The sequence below is a fragment of the Typopeltis vanoorti genome, chromosome 5, assembly GCF_054136105.1.
Source record: "Typopeltis vanoorti isolate ZY-2024b chromosome 5, IOZ_Tvanoo_1.0, whole genome shotgun sequence".
Taxonomy (NCBI): Eukaryota; Metazoa; Arthropoda; class Arachnida; order Uropygi; family Thelyphonidae; genus Typopeltis; species Typopeltis vanoorti.
This window is the reverse complement of record NC_143553.1, coordinates 171,594,469-171,607,715: the sequence shown is the minus strand read 5'-3', so window position 1 is coordinate 171,607,715 and position 13,247 is coordinate 171,594,469. Positions and strand designations below refer to the sequence as shown.

At 38.7% G+C, this 13,247-nt stretch overlaps 1 protein-coding gene across 1 annotated transcript in view; it reads left to right on the top strand.

Annotated features, from left to right (window-relative positions):
* LOC150107059 (putative serine incorporator) overlaps positions 1 to 13,247 on the top strand; it is a 341,534-nt gene that overhangs the window by 317,303 nt on the left and 10,984 nt on the right. Inside the window, exon 11 of the mRNA XM_090392928.1 lies at positions 4,956 to 5,097. Within this exon, the coding sequence (XP_090249054.1) occupies positions 4,956 to 5,097 (142 nt within the window). The remainder of the gene's footprint in view (positions 1 to 4,955; positions 5,098 to 13,247) is intronic.

Sequence of the window (13,247 nt, the reverse complement as noted above, 5' to 3'; positions counted from 1 at the left end):
GGCAAGGCATTCCAATCATTCACAACTCTGCACGAAAAAAACCTGCCTCTCACTCCCCTACTCGCACCCTCTTTATACAGTTTCCAGGGATGACCCCTGGTTCTCCCCTGATCTCCCACTATTTGCTGTAGAACCTCTCCACCATTGATCCTATAACAACCCCTTACCAACTTGTAGGTCTCTATCATATCTCCCCTCTTCCTTCTCTCCACTAGACTCTGCAAATTACATCTTTTCAATCTTTCCTCATACTCGACATTCCAGAGGTCAGAAACTACCTTAGTCAGTCGCCTTTGGCCCCTTTCCAACATCTCTTCATCCTTCTGAAAACCAGGTGACCAAATCTGAGCACAATAGTCCATGTGTGGCCTAATCAAAGCCTTATACAATGGAACAAGAATCTCCCTACTTCTACACGTCAGTGTCCTCCTCATCATTTCCAGAAGTCTTTGTGTTGTCTTCACAATTTTGGCGATGTGTCCCCTAAATTTTAGATCCTTATCCACTATCACTCCCAGATCTCTTATTTCCTCTACTTCCAACAATATATTCTCACCAAGCATAAATTCTGCATCCCATCTTTGTTTTCCAAATTTTAAAACCTTACATTTTGCAACATTGAACTCACATCCCCATTTGCTTGCCCAATCACTCAATTTATTCAAGTCTTCTTGCAAGGCCACAACATCTTCACTACTCTTTATGGTTCGTCCCAACTTTGCATCATCTGCAAACAACTGAATATCTCCATCCAAATCTTCGCCAATATCATTAATATACAAGTTAAATAGTAATGGCCCTAAAACAGATCCCTGAGGCACTCCACTAGTGACTTTCCTTTTCCTGGATATTGCACCCCCATACACAACTTGTTGATACCTATCAGATAGCCAGTCTCCAATCCAATGCACTAATCTAATATCCAACCCCATCTGCTCTAGTTTGACTGTCAACTTATCATGAGGGACTCTATCAAAAGCTTTTGCGAAATCCAAGTATATTACTGTGTATCCTTCTCCTCTGTCCAAGGAAGCAGTCACTTTATTGTAATAAGTAAGTAGATTACTAAAACACGACCTCCCTTTAGCAAATCCATGCTGTCCATCAAAGATTATACCATTGTTGTCAACCCAACTCTGGATCCTAGTTCTCACAAGCTTCTCCAACAACTTAACCACAACACCTGACACACAGATAGGCCTATAGTTTGATGCTTGAGTTCGATCACCTCCTTTGTGAAGTGGCACAATCTTGCCCTCCTTCCACTCTTTAGGGACTTGACCAAGTGCAAGACTCGTATTAAAAAAATATGTCAAGGCAGGTGTCAACTCTCTGGCACATTCCTTCAGAATACGCAGTGATATATTATCAAATCCCACAGCCTTATTTACATCTAGTTTACTCAACTCCCCAAACACCTCTTGCTCACTTACAGTCAGTCTCTCCTCCCCATCATCAACTGCTCTCAATCTCTCCATGAAGTCACATTCACAAGATTGAAAGATCTTTATGAACTGCTCATTAAGTATCTCCACCACACATTCTGCAACAGCTGTCTTTATACCATTTCCTCCAATCAATGTCATCCTTCCATAATCATTCTTTCTTTTGCTGGCTACATATCGAAAGAACTCCCTAGGATTCTTTTTAGCTTCATTAGCTAACTGCTGTTCATACCTCTCTTTAGCTACTCTCACCAACCAAGTCACTCTCCTTGCCTGGTCTTTGTAGAACTCATGAAATTGGTTACTTCCACTTCTCTTATGCTGCCTCCACAATGCCCTTTTTCTCTGTATTGCATGCTTAATCTCTTTATTCATCCATCTCACACCTAACTTATTTAACCTTCTCACCCGTGGTATACATTTAGACCATGCATCCACTAAATATTTTTTGAAAATCCCCCAAGCTGCATTGATCTCTTTTCCAGCTAACTCCTCATTCCATGCTACACCTGCAAGCTGTCTCCTGAGCTCTTCATAATCACCCCCCCTTGTAGTTCCACATATACCCTTTTTTCACAGGGGTCCTTGCACTGCTGGCAACCACCCAAGTAATCACCTCATGGTCACTTTCACCAATTGGTGGATGATTTGATACCTCATTGATAATTACATCCTCCGATGAGATGACCAAATCCAAGACCCTTTATCCTCTTGTGCCCTCTGTTACATACTGTCTGAGGTAGTTATCCCTCAAAAACTCAAGAAACTCATTTTCTTTACTTCCAGTTGCTATCTCTTCATTCCAGTCTATATTGCCATAATTAAAATCACCCATAATGATCACCCTTTTCTTATTTGCTTGGCTTATTTGACTATACATTTCACTATCACCACCATCCACATTACCAGGTCTATAACAACATCCCACCAAGTATTTGATTCTATTCACCTCTATCTCACACCATACTGCCTCAAAACCACTGGCCCCATTTCCCTCTTGCATCTCTACCTTGTATGGACATAACTCTTTCTCTATCATCAATAGCACTCCCCATCCCTTTTTACCCCTTCTATCCTCACGAAACACATCATACCTTTCCATCTCTATTCCTGTCAGGATGTCATCCTCATCTAACCATGTCTCACTTATTCCGATAATCTCTGGGTGCACAGACGCAATTAGTGCAACCATTTCATCCACCTTGTTTCTTATACTTCTAGCATTAGTATACAAACACAACAACTCATTTCTGGATCCACAGCTAGTTCCACTGATACCACTCACTCGATGTGATCTCTCCATGCTGGACTGGGGCCATTTCCCTTTCTGCTTCTTCATTTTAGAACCCTTTGCAATTCCATCTGTTTCCTTTTGATCCCTGATCATCCCATTACTTTCCTGCCTACACATTCTCTCACCTCCTCTTGGAGCATCCACCTTTCTCATGCTGTGTATCCCTGTCCACCCTGAGCCTCCCCGTTTCCCTGCTCCTCTTGCACACCCATTCTCTCATTTTCTATACTCATACCACTCACTTCCACATTCATTTCCACTCCTTCAATCTCTCCTGCTCTTCCACATCACTCCCCTCTCGATCTGATTCATTCTCTCTATTCACTTCTCTACCTTCCAGCAGCAGTCTCTCCAAGCGACTCCCACCATTACCACTCAAATGCAGTCCATCGCTCCCATACAGCTCACTTCGTCCCTCAAACTCATTCCACACATTAACAAACTGTACTCCCATCTCCTCACACATTTCAGCCAGAATATCATTCATAATCCTTGCTCTCCGCCTCATTTCACCACAATCATACCTAGGCAACACACTGATCACCCTTCCTGTCACACTATTCTCCTTTATCTTTCCAAGCAGTACATGCTAGCACACTACCACAAGCAGTACACTACCAGCAGTCGATGGTAGGGAGGTCACTGAATCAGTCGATATAGTGGAATTACTGAGTGAGCACTTTGCAAGAGTATATCATCCAGGTGGTGACATTGAAGGAATGAAGGAACCATTAGTTTATACGGGAATTGTGGTGAATGGAGGTGAATAGTCTATTACATAAGTTTAATGTTAATACATTTGTGGGATTGTATGGTATACCAGCATGGGTCCTACGTGAAGCGGCTAAAGAATTGTCAGTGCCCTTGACCATATTGTTTAATCTGAGTCTCGGGCCTGGTTTAGTCCCAAAGGGGTAGAAAGAGGGGAAAGTAGTTCCATTGCATAAAGAATATCCAAGACTACTGTTGCAAATTACCGACCAATCAGCATATCCGAGTCATTGTCAAGTCTTGGAGAAAGTAGTCAAGGGAAAAAATATAGGAATGGATTGATTAAAATGAGATACTGTATGGGGTACAGCATGGTTTTGTGAAGGATAGATCATGCCTCAGGTTTTATAGCACAGTGACAGCTGAACTGGATAAGGGTAATGGAGTGATACTGCTGGACCTGGCTAAGGCCTTTGACAGATACCACATGGAATTCTAATCCGTGAACTGCAACATATTGGAATGGATATAGGGTTGGTGAGATGGATAGGAGGGTGGTTGATGGAGAGATATCAAAGAGTAGTTTACTCAGGAGTAGAGTCCAAAAGACAGCCTGTGACTAGTGGTGTGCCGCAGGGATCTGTTCTTGGACTACTGCTGTTTAATTTGTTCATTAACTATATAGGGAAGGATCTGAGAGGAACAGTTCATTTGTTCGCTGATGATGCAAAGTTGGGTAGGGCAATAGTGAATGCAGAAGATGTCAAAATTTTGCAGGATAATTTGGATAGATTGGAAGTCTGGGCTAAGGAGAATGGATGTCAATTTAATGTGGCAAAATGTAAGGTTATGCATTTTGGGGTGAAAAGATTAGCAGCAGTTTATCACATTGGTAGAACTGTACTCCAGGAGATTGATGAGGCCAGGGACTTGGGAGTGTTGGTGGATAGGGAGTTGAAGTTTATGGGGGGGGGGGGGGTACATTGCAAAAGTGGCTAAATCAGCTCATCAAATCACTTAGATGCTGAAGAATACTTTGATGAGCAGAGACAAGCAAGTCATTGTTCCTCTGTATTGAGCCTTGTTAACAATCAGAACTATACGAATCCAGAAGAATATTAATACATGTGGACTTTAGCAGTTTATTGCAGTTGTATTTTTTATTTTATTTTTTTTTGTGTTATTTTATTTAATTATCGCTAGAGGCCAGGCTAGAAAAAGATAAATTAACAGTGTAGATTCAGTTAACCAGTATAGTCTCCCAGAAAAAAAATAAGGCCAGAGCATGTAGCTTGGTTCCCTATACGCATGTATCCTTGTGATGATGACCTCAGTACAGGGGTCGAAACGTCAAGTTTTATTTTATTAATAATTAGTAAAATAATCTTTTCATCATGTGTGTTTTTGTGTCCCCAAATTTATAAATATGAATAATATGTATGCATTTAAGCATGAGATAACAAAAATTTTTAAAAAACTTTTTTTTTAATTTTTATATTAAATAGATAGCTGCAATGCTGGAGATGCAGAAAATGGTAAAGTCTGGGATAATGAAGATGAACAGGTCGCATATAATTGGTCATTCTTCCATTTCATGTTTGCGCTAGCCACTCTGTATGTTATGATGACCCTCACAAACTGGTATCAGTAAGTTTTTTTTTTTATGTGCTGTAATTTGGTGATAACATTATGAATCATGAATTGTTTAACACATCTTTCTGCTTGTATTGAGTGTTAAAGAAAATTTACATAGGTTCAGTTCTGATTGGTGCAGTGAACTTAAGAATTATTTCTATAAGAATCCAGAAAATAATTGACTCAAGACCAAAATTTATTAAAAAAAAAAGAATAATAGTAATAATAAGAAGAAAATGCTGTCTATATATTTATTTAGTAAAATTAAACAATAAATGATATACATGATATAAAAACTTTCAAATTAATAATAAAATGTTTATATTTAACTGCCTTCGTGGTGCAATTGGAAGAATGGCAGAACACTGTTCCCTTTGATTATAAAATACTTAAGTTCAATTCTCATTGTGACAAGAGGAATCTTTATATGGGATTTTTCAATTGAAGTTGAATTGGTGATCTCATATGGAGGTAGCTGAGTTTTTTTCTCCCAGAAACTCAGGTTTTTCTCCCACATACAGTCAAATCAGCCATGAGAACATGTAAAATTTACAAACAAAAAATTGTTGGCAGTAATGGGTGGTAGATGGCATTGTGTGTTGATGATAGTAGTGGCATGTGTAATTGGAGGATCAAGTAGAGGAGCAGTGGCTTGTGTTGTAGAGTAGAGTGCCACGACAAGTTCTTGGAGGTGTCATGTAATAATAATAATGTATTTAGATCCAAGGCCTTTTATAATTAATTTTTAAAACTCATATTTATAATTATAAACATTTAATGTTTATTATAATGCATACCAACTCATATTATAATTGAATTAATTACGTATTTGCATATAACCATTAGGGAGTATTTCAGCATTATTTATATTAGTGCTAGAAGTATTTGAAATAAGGGTGAGAAGATTTTTTCATTGGTTATTTCAACTTGTCCAAAAGTTATAGACATTAGCAAGACTTGGTTGATGGATAATTATATAGAGATAGAATATAATATTTTCAGAGAGGACAGAAGGATTTTATTAATGATAGCAGATGATTTGAACCCAGAAAGGGTAGAAGTACATTAGGAGAAGATGGATACATAAGTCGAAACACTAAACTAGCAGTATACAAGACAATGTTCGAACAAATTTTAAGTTATGGATCTGAGAGTTGATTTGAAATAAAGCAGTTGATTAAAGATTGGAGACCAGAAATATGGAATTCTGAGAAAAATTAGGTGACTGAACAGATAGTATCCATGGCAGAATCATATTAAAAATGAATATATTAATGAACTTGACATTGTTAGCATTCAAGAATGTGTGAGCAGAATTAATGTAAGGTAGTGTGGTCACTTAAACAGAATGAGAGAGAAAATGTTAGCAAAGCAGGTGTTTAATGTCAGGATGGCATTAATCCCAAAATATTATATTATTGTTTTATTGGACATGCATACACATGAACCTGTTGACTTTCCTCTTAAAAAGTTGGAGGTTGTTTTTTTTGGAAAACATTATGAGAAAGACCCTTCCAAAAGATGGAGATAGATGAGGAAGAAGAGAAGCAAATTCAATTTTTTTTTTTTTTTTTTTTTTTTTTTTTTTTCAGTTAAAGCCTAATTCTGTGAGGGGACTGTGCACCACCCTAAATGTGTAAGGAGTATATTATGGATGAGCAAATTGGGGATTTGTGTAGGGTTAATAGCTGGGTGGGTGAGTAGGTGTAAAGTAGTATTTTGAGTGGAAAAGAATGCCTAGTTTTTTAGATACTGAGGAAGTTGATATAGCATGTTTATTCTAGAAGAGGCTGGAGGTAAATATTATTCCAAGCAGGGAGATCTGATCCTTCCTGGTGATTTTTCTATTAGTTGAGGGTAAGGGTAGGTGAGCAGAGATCCCTTTTATTAGAGAAAAGGGAAACCGTGTTTTTGGTGGTATCAGAAGGTAAACAGATTGTCCTTTCCCCACTGAAGGATGTTATGGAGATAGTGTTTAAGTCACTAGTTGTCGATGATCTTGATTCTTGATATATCTCAGAACTACATGGTTTGTCGAAGGAGTAGGATGAATAGCGTCTACTGTTGTCAGCAAAGCTGTGAATAGGATTGGTGGTGATTGAGAGTAGGTTATTTGCATATAGGAGAGAGAGAGTAGGTGATAGAACAGTCTTAAGTCACTCTTGTATTGGTGACAAAGCCCTCTCTCCCTTGCCATTCAATGCATGAATGACCAGAGAGAGAGAGAGAGAGAAGCTGGCTATTTGGTTACAGAGTGTGACAGGTAGACAAGGGGAAGGTGGTTTGAAAAACAGGCCGTGATGCCAAATATAATCAAAAGCCTTGGAGATATCTAGGGCAAAAGCATAAGTTCCTCTGAACCTTTCCATGGTTTGTGTCCAGTGGTGGATGGCAAAAGGTAAGAGATCAGCCATGGATCTAGATTGGCTGAATCCATTGTGGCGATCACTGATTAACTAGTGAGCCTTTAAGTAGTGGAGAAGTTGACTACTGATAACTTTGTCCATTATTTCAGAGAGGATTAAGATCATGGTAGAGCTCCATCTTCTTTGTTTGAAACAGGTTGGATATATGCTTGCTTCCATATTTGGAATAAGTGCCAGGTGGGTACAGAAGATTGAAGGAATGGTAGATTACAGGTGTCAACTCTGGAGCACAGTGTTTGAGTACAATTGAGAGATTCCATCAGTAAAGGAGATTTTTTTATTGTCCAAGTTATTTATTATTCTTCTCTTGTATTTTTGCTGAAAAAAAACACTGAAAGCATACAGTGCTCAGTTACTGGCATGGTGGAGGAGATTTGCATTTGTCATCCATGTACTAGTTGAAGGAAAAGAGTGATGCCAGCAGGTCAGCTTAGTCTTTGGGTGTCATTTAGATCAGTGTTCTTCAACCTTTTTATACCCGCGGACCGGGGAAAATAGGAGAAATATTTCGTGGACCATCTGACGGCTAAGATAAAAACAAACCAATGTAGATAGTATTTTATTTATTAAATCCAAGGTTATGAAATTACAATTTTTAGCTAGTGTGACATCTGTTGCTGCTTATAGGTTAGAAAATTTGATACAACTGGCTGGAGCATTGTTTCTGAGAGACGAAGAAATTTTTGGAAATGTTTGGCTGACCGCCAGGAAAATTTCCACAGACCACAGGTTGGAGAACAAGGATCTAGATGAGAGATGGAAGAACAGTTGAGTGGAAGTTACATACATTGTCCCTAGCAAGAGACCAGAAGGCATGACTTCCATTTGGACAAGAGGAAAGTTTTCTGCTGTTCAAATTATTAGATGTTCTTCCATTCAGATGGTAGCTGATCTTCTTGTCTGTCCATAGTAGGCCAACTTGCAGGAACAAGGAACTCTATGCACACCTGGAACTGAAAGTGGAGGGAGTTTATCTTTAGCAGAGCAGACAAGGGTAGCTAGTTTTAAGTTGAGTTGAAAGTGGTGCAAAGATTGTATTTCATTAAGATTCTGGATATTTTCATTATCAAAAAAAATAATCATGGATGATTATTTTTTTTGATAATGTGGGAACTGTAACCATTAGATAGAAAAGTGTTGCAAGAGCGGTCTCATTGGAAAAAAGGCTATAAGCTCTATTTTTATTTTATTTTATTATTATTATTTTTTATTTTTATGTTGAGCCCATACACGAGAGATTGGTTGATCAACCTATAGTACATTAGTACCATATATGGGTAAAATATAACATATAGATATAACAATATTGAAGTACTGATAAGTAATAGACTAATTTGGAAGAAAATTGTTGATAGGAGATAAGTAATAATACAAACTTAAACTTAATCATGTAGTAATATCATAGTATCCTGTACACCCTTCAAGAGAGTGTGCAGGACAAAAAAAAGTGATGATGATGGTATAGGAAATAATTCAAGGGGAACTATTCAGTTTTTTCCTGATTATGCACATGGGGAAGAGCAGTTGTCAATGAAGATAATATAGAGATCCTGCAGGATAACTTAAATAGTTGTTAGGAAGAAAACTGTTGAGAGAACAGGTGTTTATTCTTAAGTACAAATTTTGAAAACATCTAGAGAGAAGTCAAAAAGGACTTTTCTGTTATTTAGGATTTAAGATTCTTATCATAGAGCAGAAAGAGAGTGCCTCTCTTTAGGCTGTCAGTCTATTATCTTCCACTTTGTGTATTTTGTGTGCAGTTCTTATATTGTATCCCCAATCATGTGTCTGTTATAGAGACAAATTATTGGAATCATGAAACCTCTGTTTAATTCACTCCATTAAACCATAATATGAAGTCAGTAGGTTGGCAGAAATTTTTAACTCCTTTTTTTTTTTTTTTGAAATGGATTGAATATAGGCTTATTTCCATGTATTTGAACAGATACCAGCTGATTATAAAAGTGTAGAAATGATATAGGATAGGTGTTAATTCTGAAGTACAAATTTTGGAAACATCTGGAGATATTACTCAGAATGGACTTTACTGTTATTTATAATTTAAGATTCTTATTTATTTATGTATTTCATTCTTATTTAAGATTCTTCTGTCTTTCTGGAAAAAAGACCAAAGAGGTATGTGGTGTACTGTTTCTTGCTTGCAGAAGATAATTTGCCTTGGTTATTTATGCAATATTTGGCAGGGAAGAATGATATCAAATGTGAAATGAAAAACCCTGGCAATGCTAGGTAATATACTTTAGGATGTCAAGGTCATAAGCTGTGTATATTGATGGAACTGAACCTTAAAAAATTGATGAGGCCAGGAATTTCAGGGAGGAGAGTCATTGTGGACAGAGAGTTCAGAGGATATATTGCAAAGGTAGTCAAAAACAGCACGTTGGATTACATGGCTGTTGAGCAACACACTGACAAGCAGGGATGAGAAGGTTATTATTCTCCTTTATAAAGCTTTAATATTATTATTATTATTCAGGCCTCCATGGAGTCAAAAGACTCATCGTGAGAGGTCCTTCCTCTCCCGCTGTTCAACCAAGTGAAAGAACTCCCCAGTGTCAAACCTGTAACCACCTCTCAACAGTTTAAAAGTCTCAATAATATCATCTCTACTTCTTCTATCCACCAAACTCTGCAGTCCACATTCCCTCAGCCGATCCTCATAACTAACATTGTACAGTCCTGAAACCATCTTTCTTATCTGCCTTTGTATCTTTTGCACAGTTAATTTATCCCCTTCAAATCCTGGGGACCAAATCTGAGAACAATAGTCTAAGTGTGGTCTGATCAGAGACTTTTACAACGGAATGATAACCCTTTTATCTCTGCAGGTCAGTGTCCTTCTCATTATTGCAGCAGTTCTCTGTGTTACCTTCACCACCTTTGCAATATGTCCCCTAAATTTCAGGTTTCTATCAATCATCAACCCCAGATCTCTTGTCTCCCCTACTTCCTCCAGTATAACTCCTCCCATAGAGTATGCAGCGTCCCATCGATGTCCCCTCCATGTGAGGCACCTGTTCGTGGTGGAGGGGACCTCCCAGTGATGGTACTGGCCCTTTTCATTCTTCCACTTTTTTCTTTGCTTTTCTTCCTGTATTCTTTGCTCTACTTCTCCTGAGTCTTTTTCCAGACCACCATCACTGGGATCCAACACCGTGTTTGCCATGCGGCGTGACCCACGGAAAGGGGAATCCTGGTAGTCTTGCACTACTTTGGCCCCTGCTTCAGCAAGACAGGTGGTCCTGGATGGCCCAGCCAGGATCGATTGGCTAGTGAGCTTGCCTGCAAGGGTCGATGGTGTTGCAGGAAGTCTCTCACCCCATGGTCTGGGGTCGGGATCCTAGATCTGCTGCAGTGCTGGTATATCGTCCAGGGTAGCCCTGACGTTCCACTCCTGAACACAGTCTTTGCTTGCCAGGTAGTGGGCGTCCATGTATGGCTCCAAGATGGATGGGGAGCTCTGGGGCTGAATTAAAAATTCCTCAAATGTTTCAGGGATCCTAACAAAGTCCCAACTAAGTACTGATAATATGGACATAGCATATGGAAACAGAAGTAAGAAACAAAAGATATTGAATACTAACATAAATGTACCAAACTTTTTAATCATTCATGCAACAGGTGAAAAACTAATTGGGAAAATGTTGCCCTTCTTTATCCACAAAGGTTTAGAAGAACTGGCAGTACCTCCCAAAACTGTCAAGAAATTGCGTTCTGGTGATATCCTCATGGAAACAATGTGCAAACAACATTCCGAGAAACTACTGAGAGCAACGACAATGGGTGGAATACAAATTGCAGTAAACCTCACAGAACACTCAATTCCAGTAGAGGAGTGATATCAGAATGGGATCTCCTTGATGTTCCTGATGAGGAGATATGTTCAGAACTTAAAGATCAAGTAGTGATGGGTGTGAGGCGCATCCTGATACACAGGGATGGTCGCCTGGTCTCAACCAAGAACATCATCCTTACTTTTGATATACCTAGGCCTCCGACATCTGTAAAAGCAGGGTATCTCAGCTATCCTGTTAGAATGTACATTCCTAACCCGCTGAGATGCTTTAAATGTCAAAGATATGGACATGCCCAAACCGCCTGTCGTTGTTCTACTACCTGTGCCCAATGTGGTAGTAAAGAACATGATAATAAATATTGCTGTGAAAAAAAAGCTAAATGTGTCAACTGTCAGGGAGATCATCCAGCATACTCTTGTGCACGTCAGAAATGGAAAGATGAAAAAGAGATAAAAAAAATTAAAACAGAACGAAACATAACATATCAGGATGCAAAACGAAAGCTGGCCACCATTACACCTGTTCTACAATCCTCTTATGCTGAAAAAGTAACAATTAAAAAAGTGCCAACAGCAACTCAAACATGTATGTCTCTTCCACCATTACATAATTTCACCATACCTGAACTTTATGATCATAAGTGCTTCTCTGTTGAGCGTATTAATCACAAGACCTATAGCCTTACTCCAGAGACAAAAATGGTCCCATTGGATGAAAACTCACCTGTCAAAAAAAATTATAGAGACTTCACCCAAAGATAAACCACCTGACACTCGCACACAGAAAAATGGACACTCGCACACAGAAAAATGGATACCTCGGTACCCACTGAAAGCAAACTAAACATACCAACTGATCTTAACACATTTGATGTTTTGAACACTCTAGCAGAGGAAGAGATAGACAGTGGCCGTCCATACTTCCTAAAACAGTGGATAAATATAAATCTGACAAAGGTAAGCCCTCAACCTCTCGAAAACCAGACAAGTCAATAAAATCAAAACAATAGGAAAATTTTTACAATGGAACTGTTGTGGGGATCTGCCAGAATATTGACGATATCAAGATGTTGTTGCAGAAACACAAACCTTTCTGTTTCTATCTACAGGAAACTTACTTAAGACCCAATGAGGACCGTACCTTTAGGAATTTCACTGTTGTACGTAAGGATAGAACTGGTGATGGTCCTGCTCATGGAGGAATAGCTATCCTAGTGGGCAATCATATTCCTTTTCATCAGGTCCAAATTAATACTTCTCTGGAAGCAGTAGCGATTCGCTTCTCTGTGGGATTTCTTATTACAGTATGTTCAATTTATTTACCACCAAATGCTGATTTAAATGAAATTGATCTTGATAACCTTATCTTGCAACTGCCTGAATCGATACTTTTGATGGGTGACTTTAACGGTCACAATACTCTATGGGGTAGCGCCAACACTAATAGATGAGGTCGAATCATTGAAAAAATTCTTGATAATAATAACCGTTCCCTTCTAAATAATAAACTCAATACTTTCTTCCATGTGCCTACCCGCTCATATTCTGCAATTGATCTTACAATCTGTTCCCCTTCCATTCTTCCACTGCTCATGTGGGACGTTGAAGAGAACGTATATGGAAGTGATCACTTTCCTGTCCTTTGTACAATGTTGTCACAGGAACCATGTTCACCCATGCGGATACCTATATGGAAAATGGACCAGGCTGACTGGAACACTTTCTCTCATCTTGCAAAATTTAATGCTGATGCCATCAGTCAAACACCTATCAACGAAGCTGTAAAATATATAACAGAATGCATTGTCCAAGCAGCAATAACCTCCATCCCAAAAACATCATCTTGATTCCCAGTCTGTCCAAAGCCTTGGTGGAACCCAGAATGTCAGGTAGCCAAAAAAGATCAATACAGAGCATGG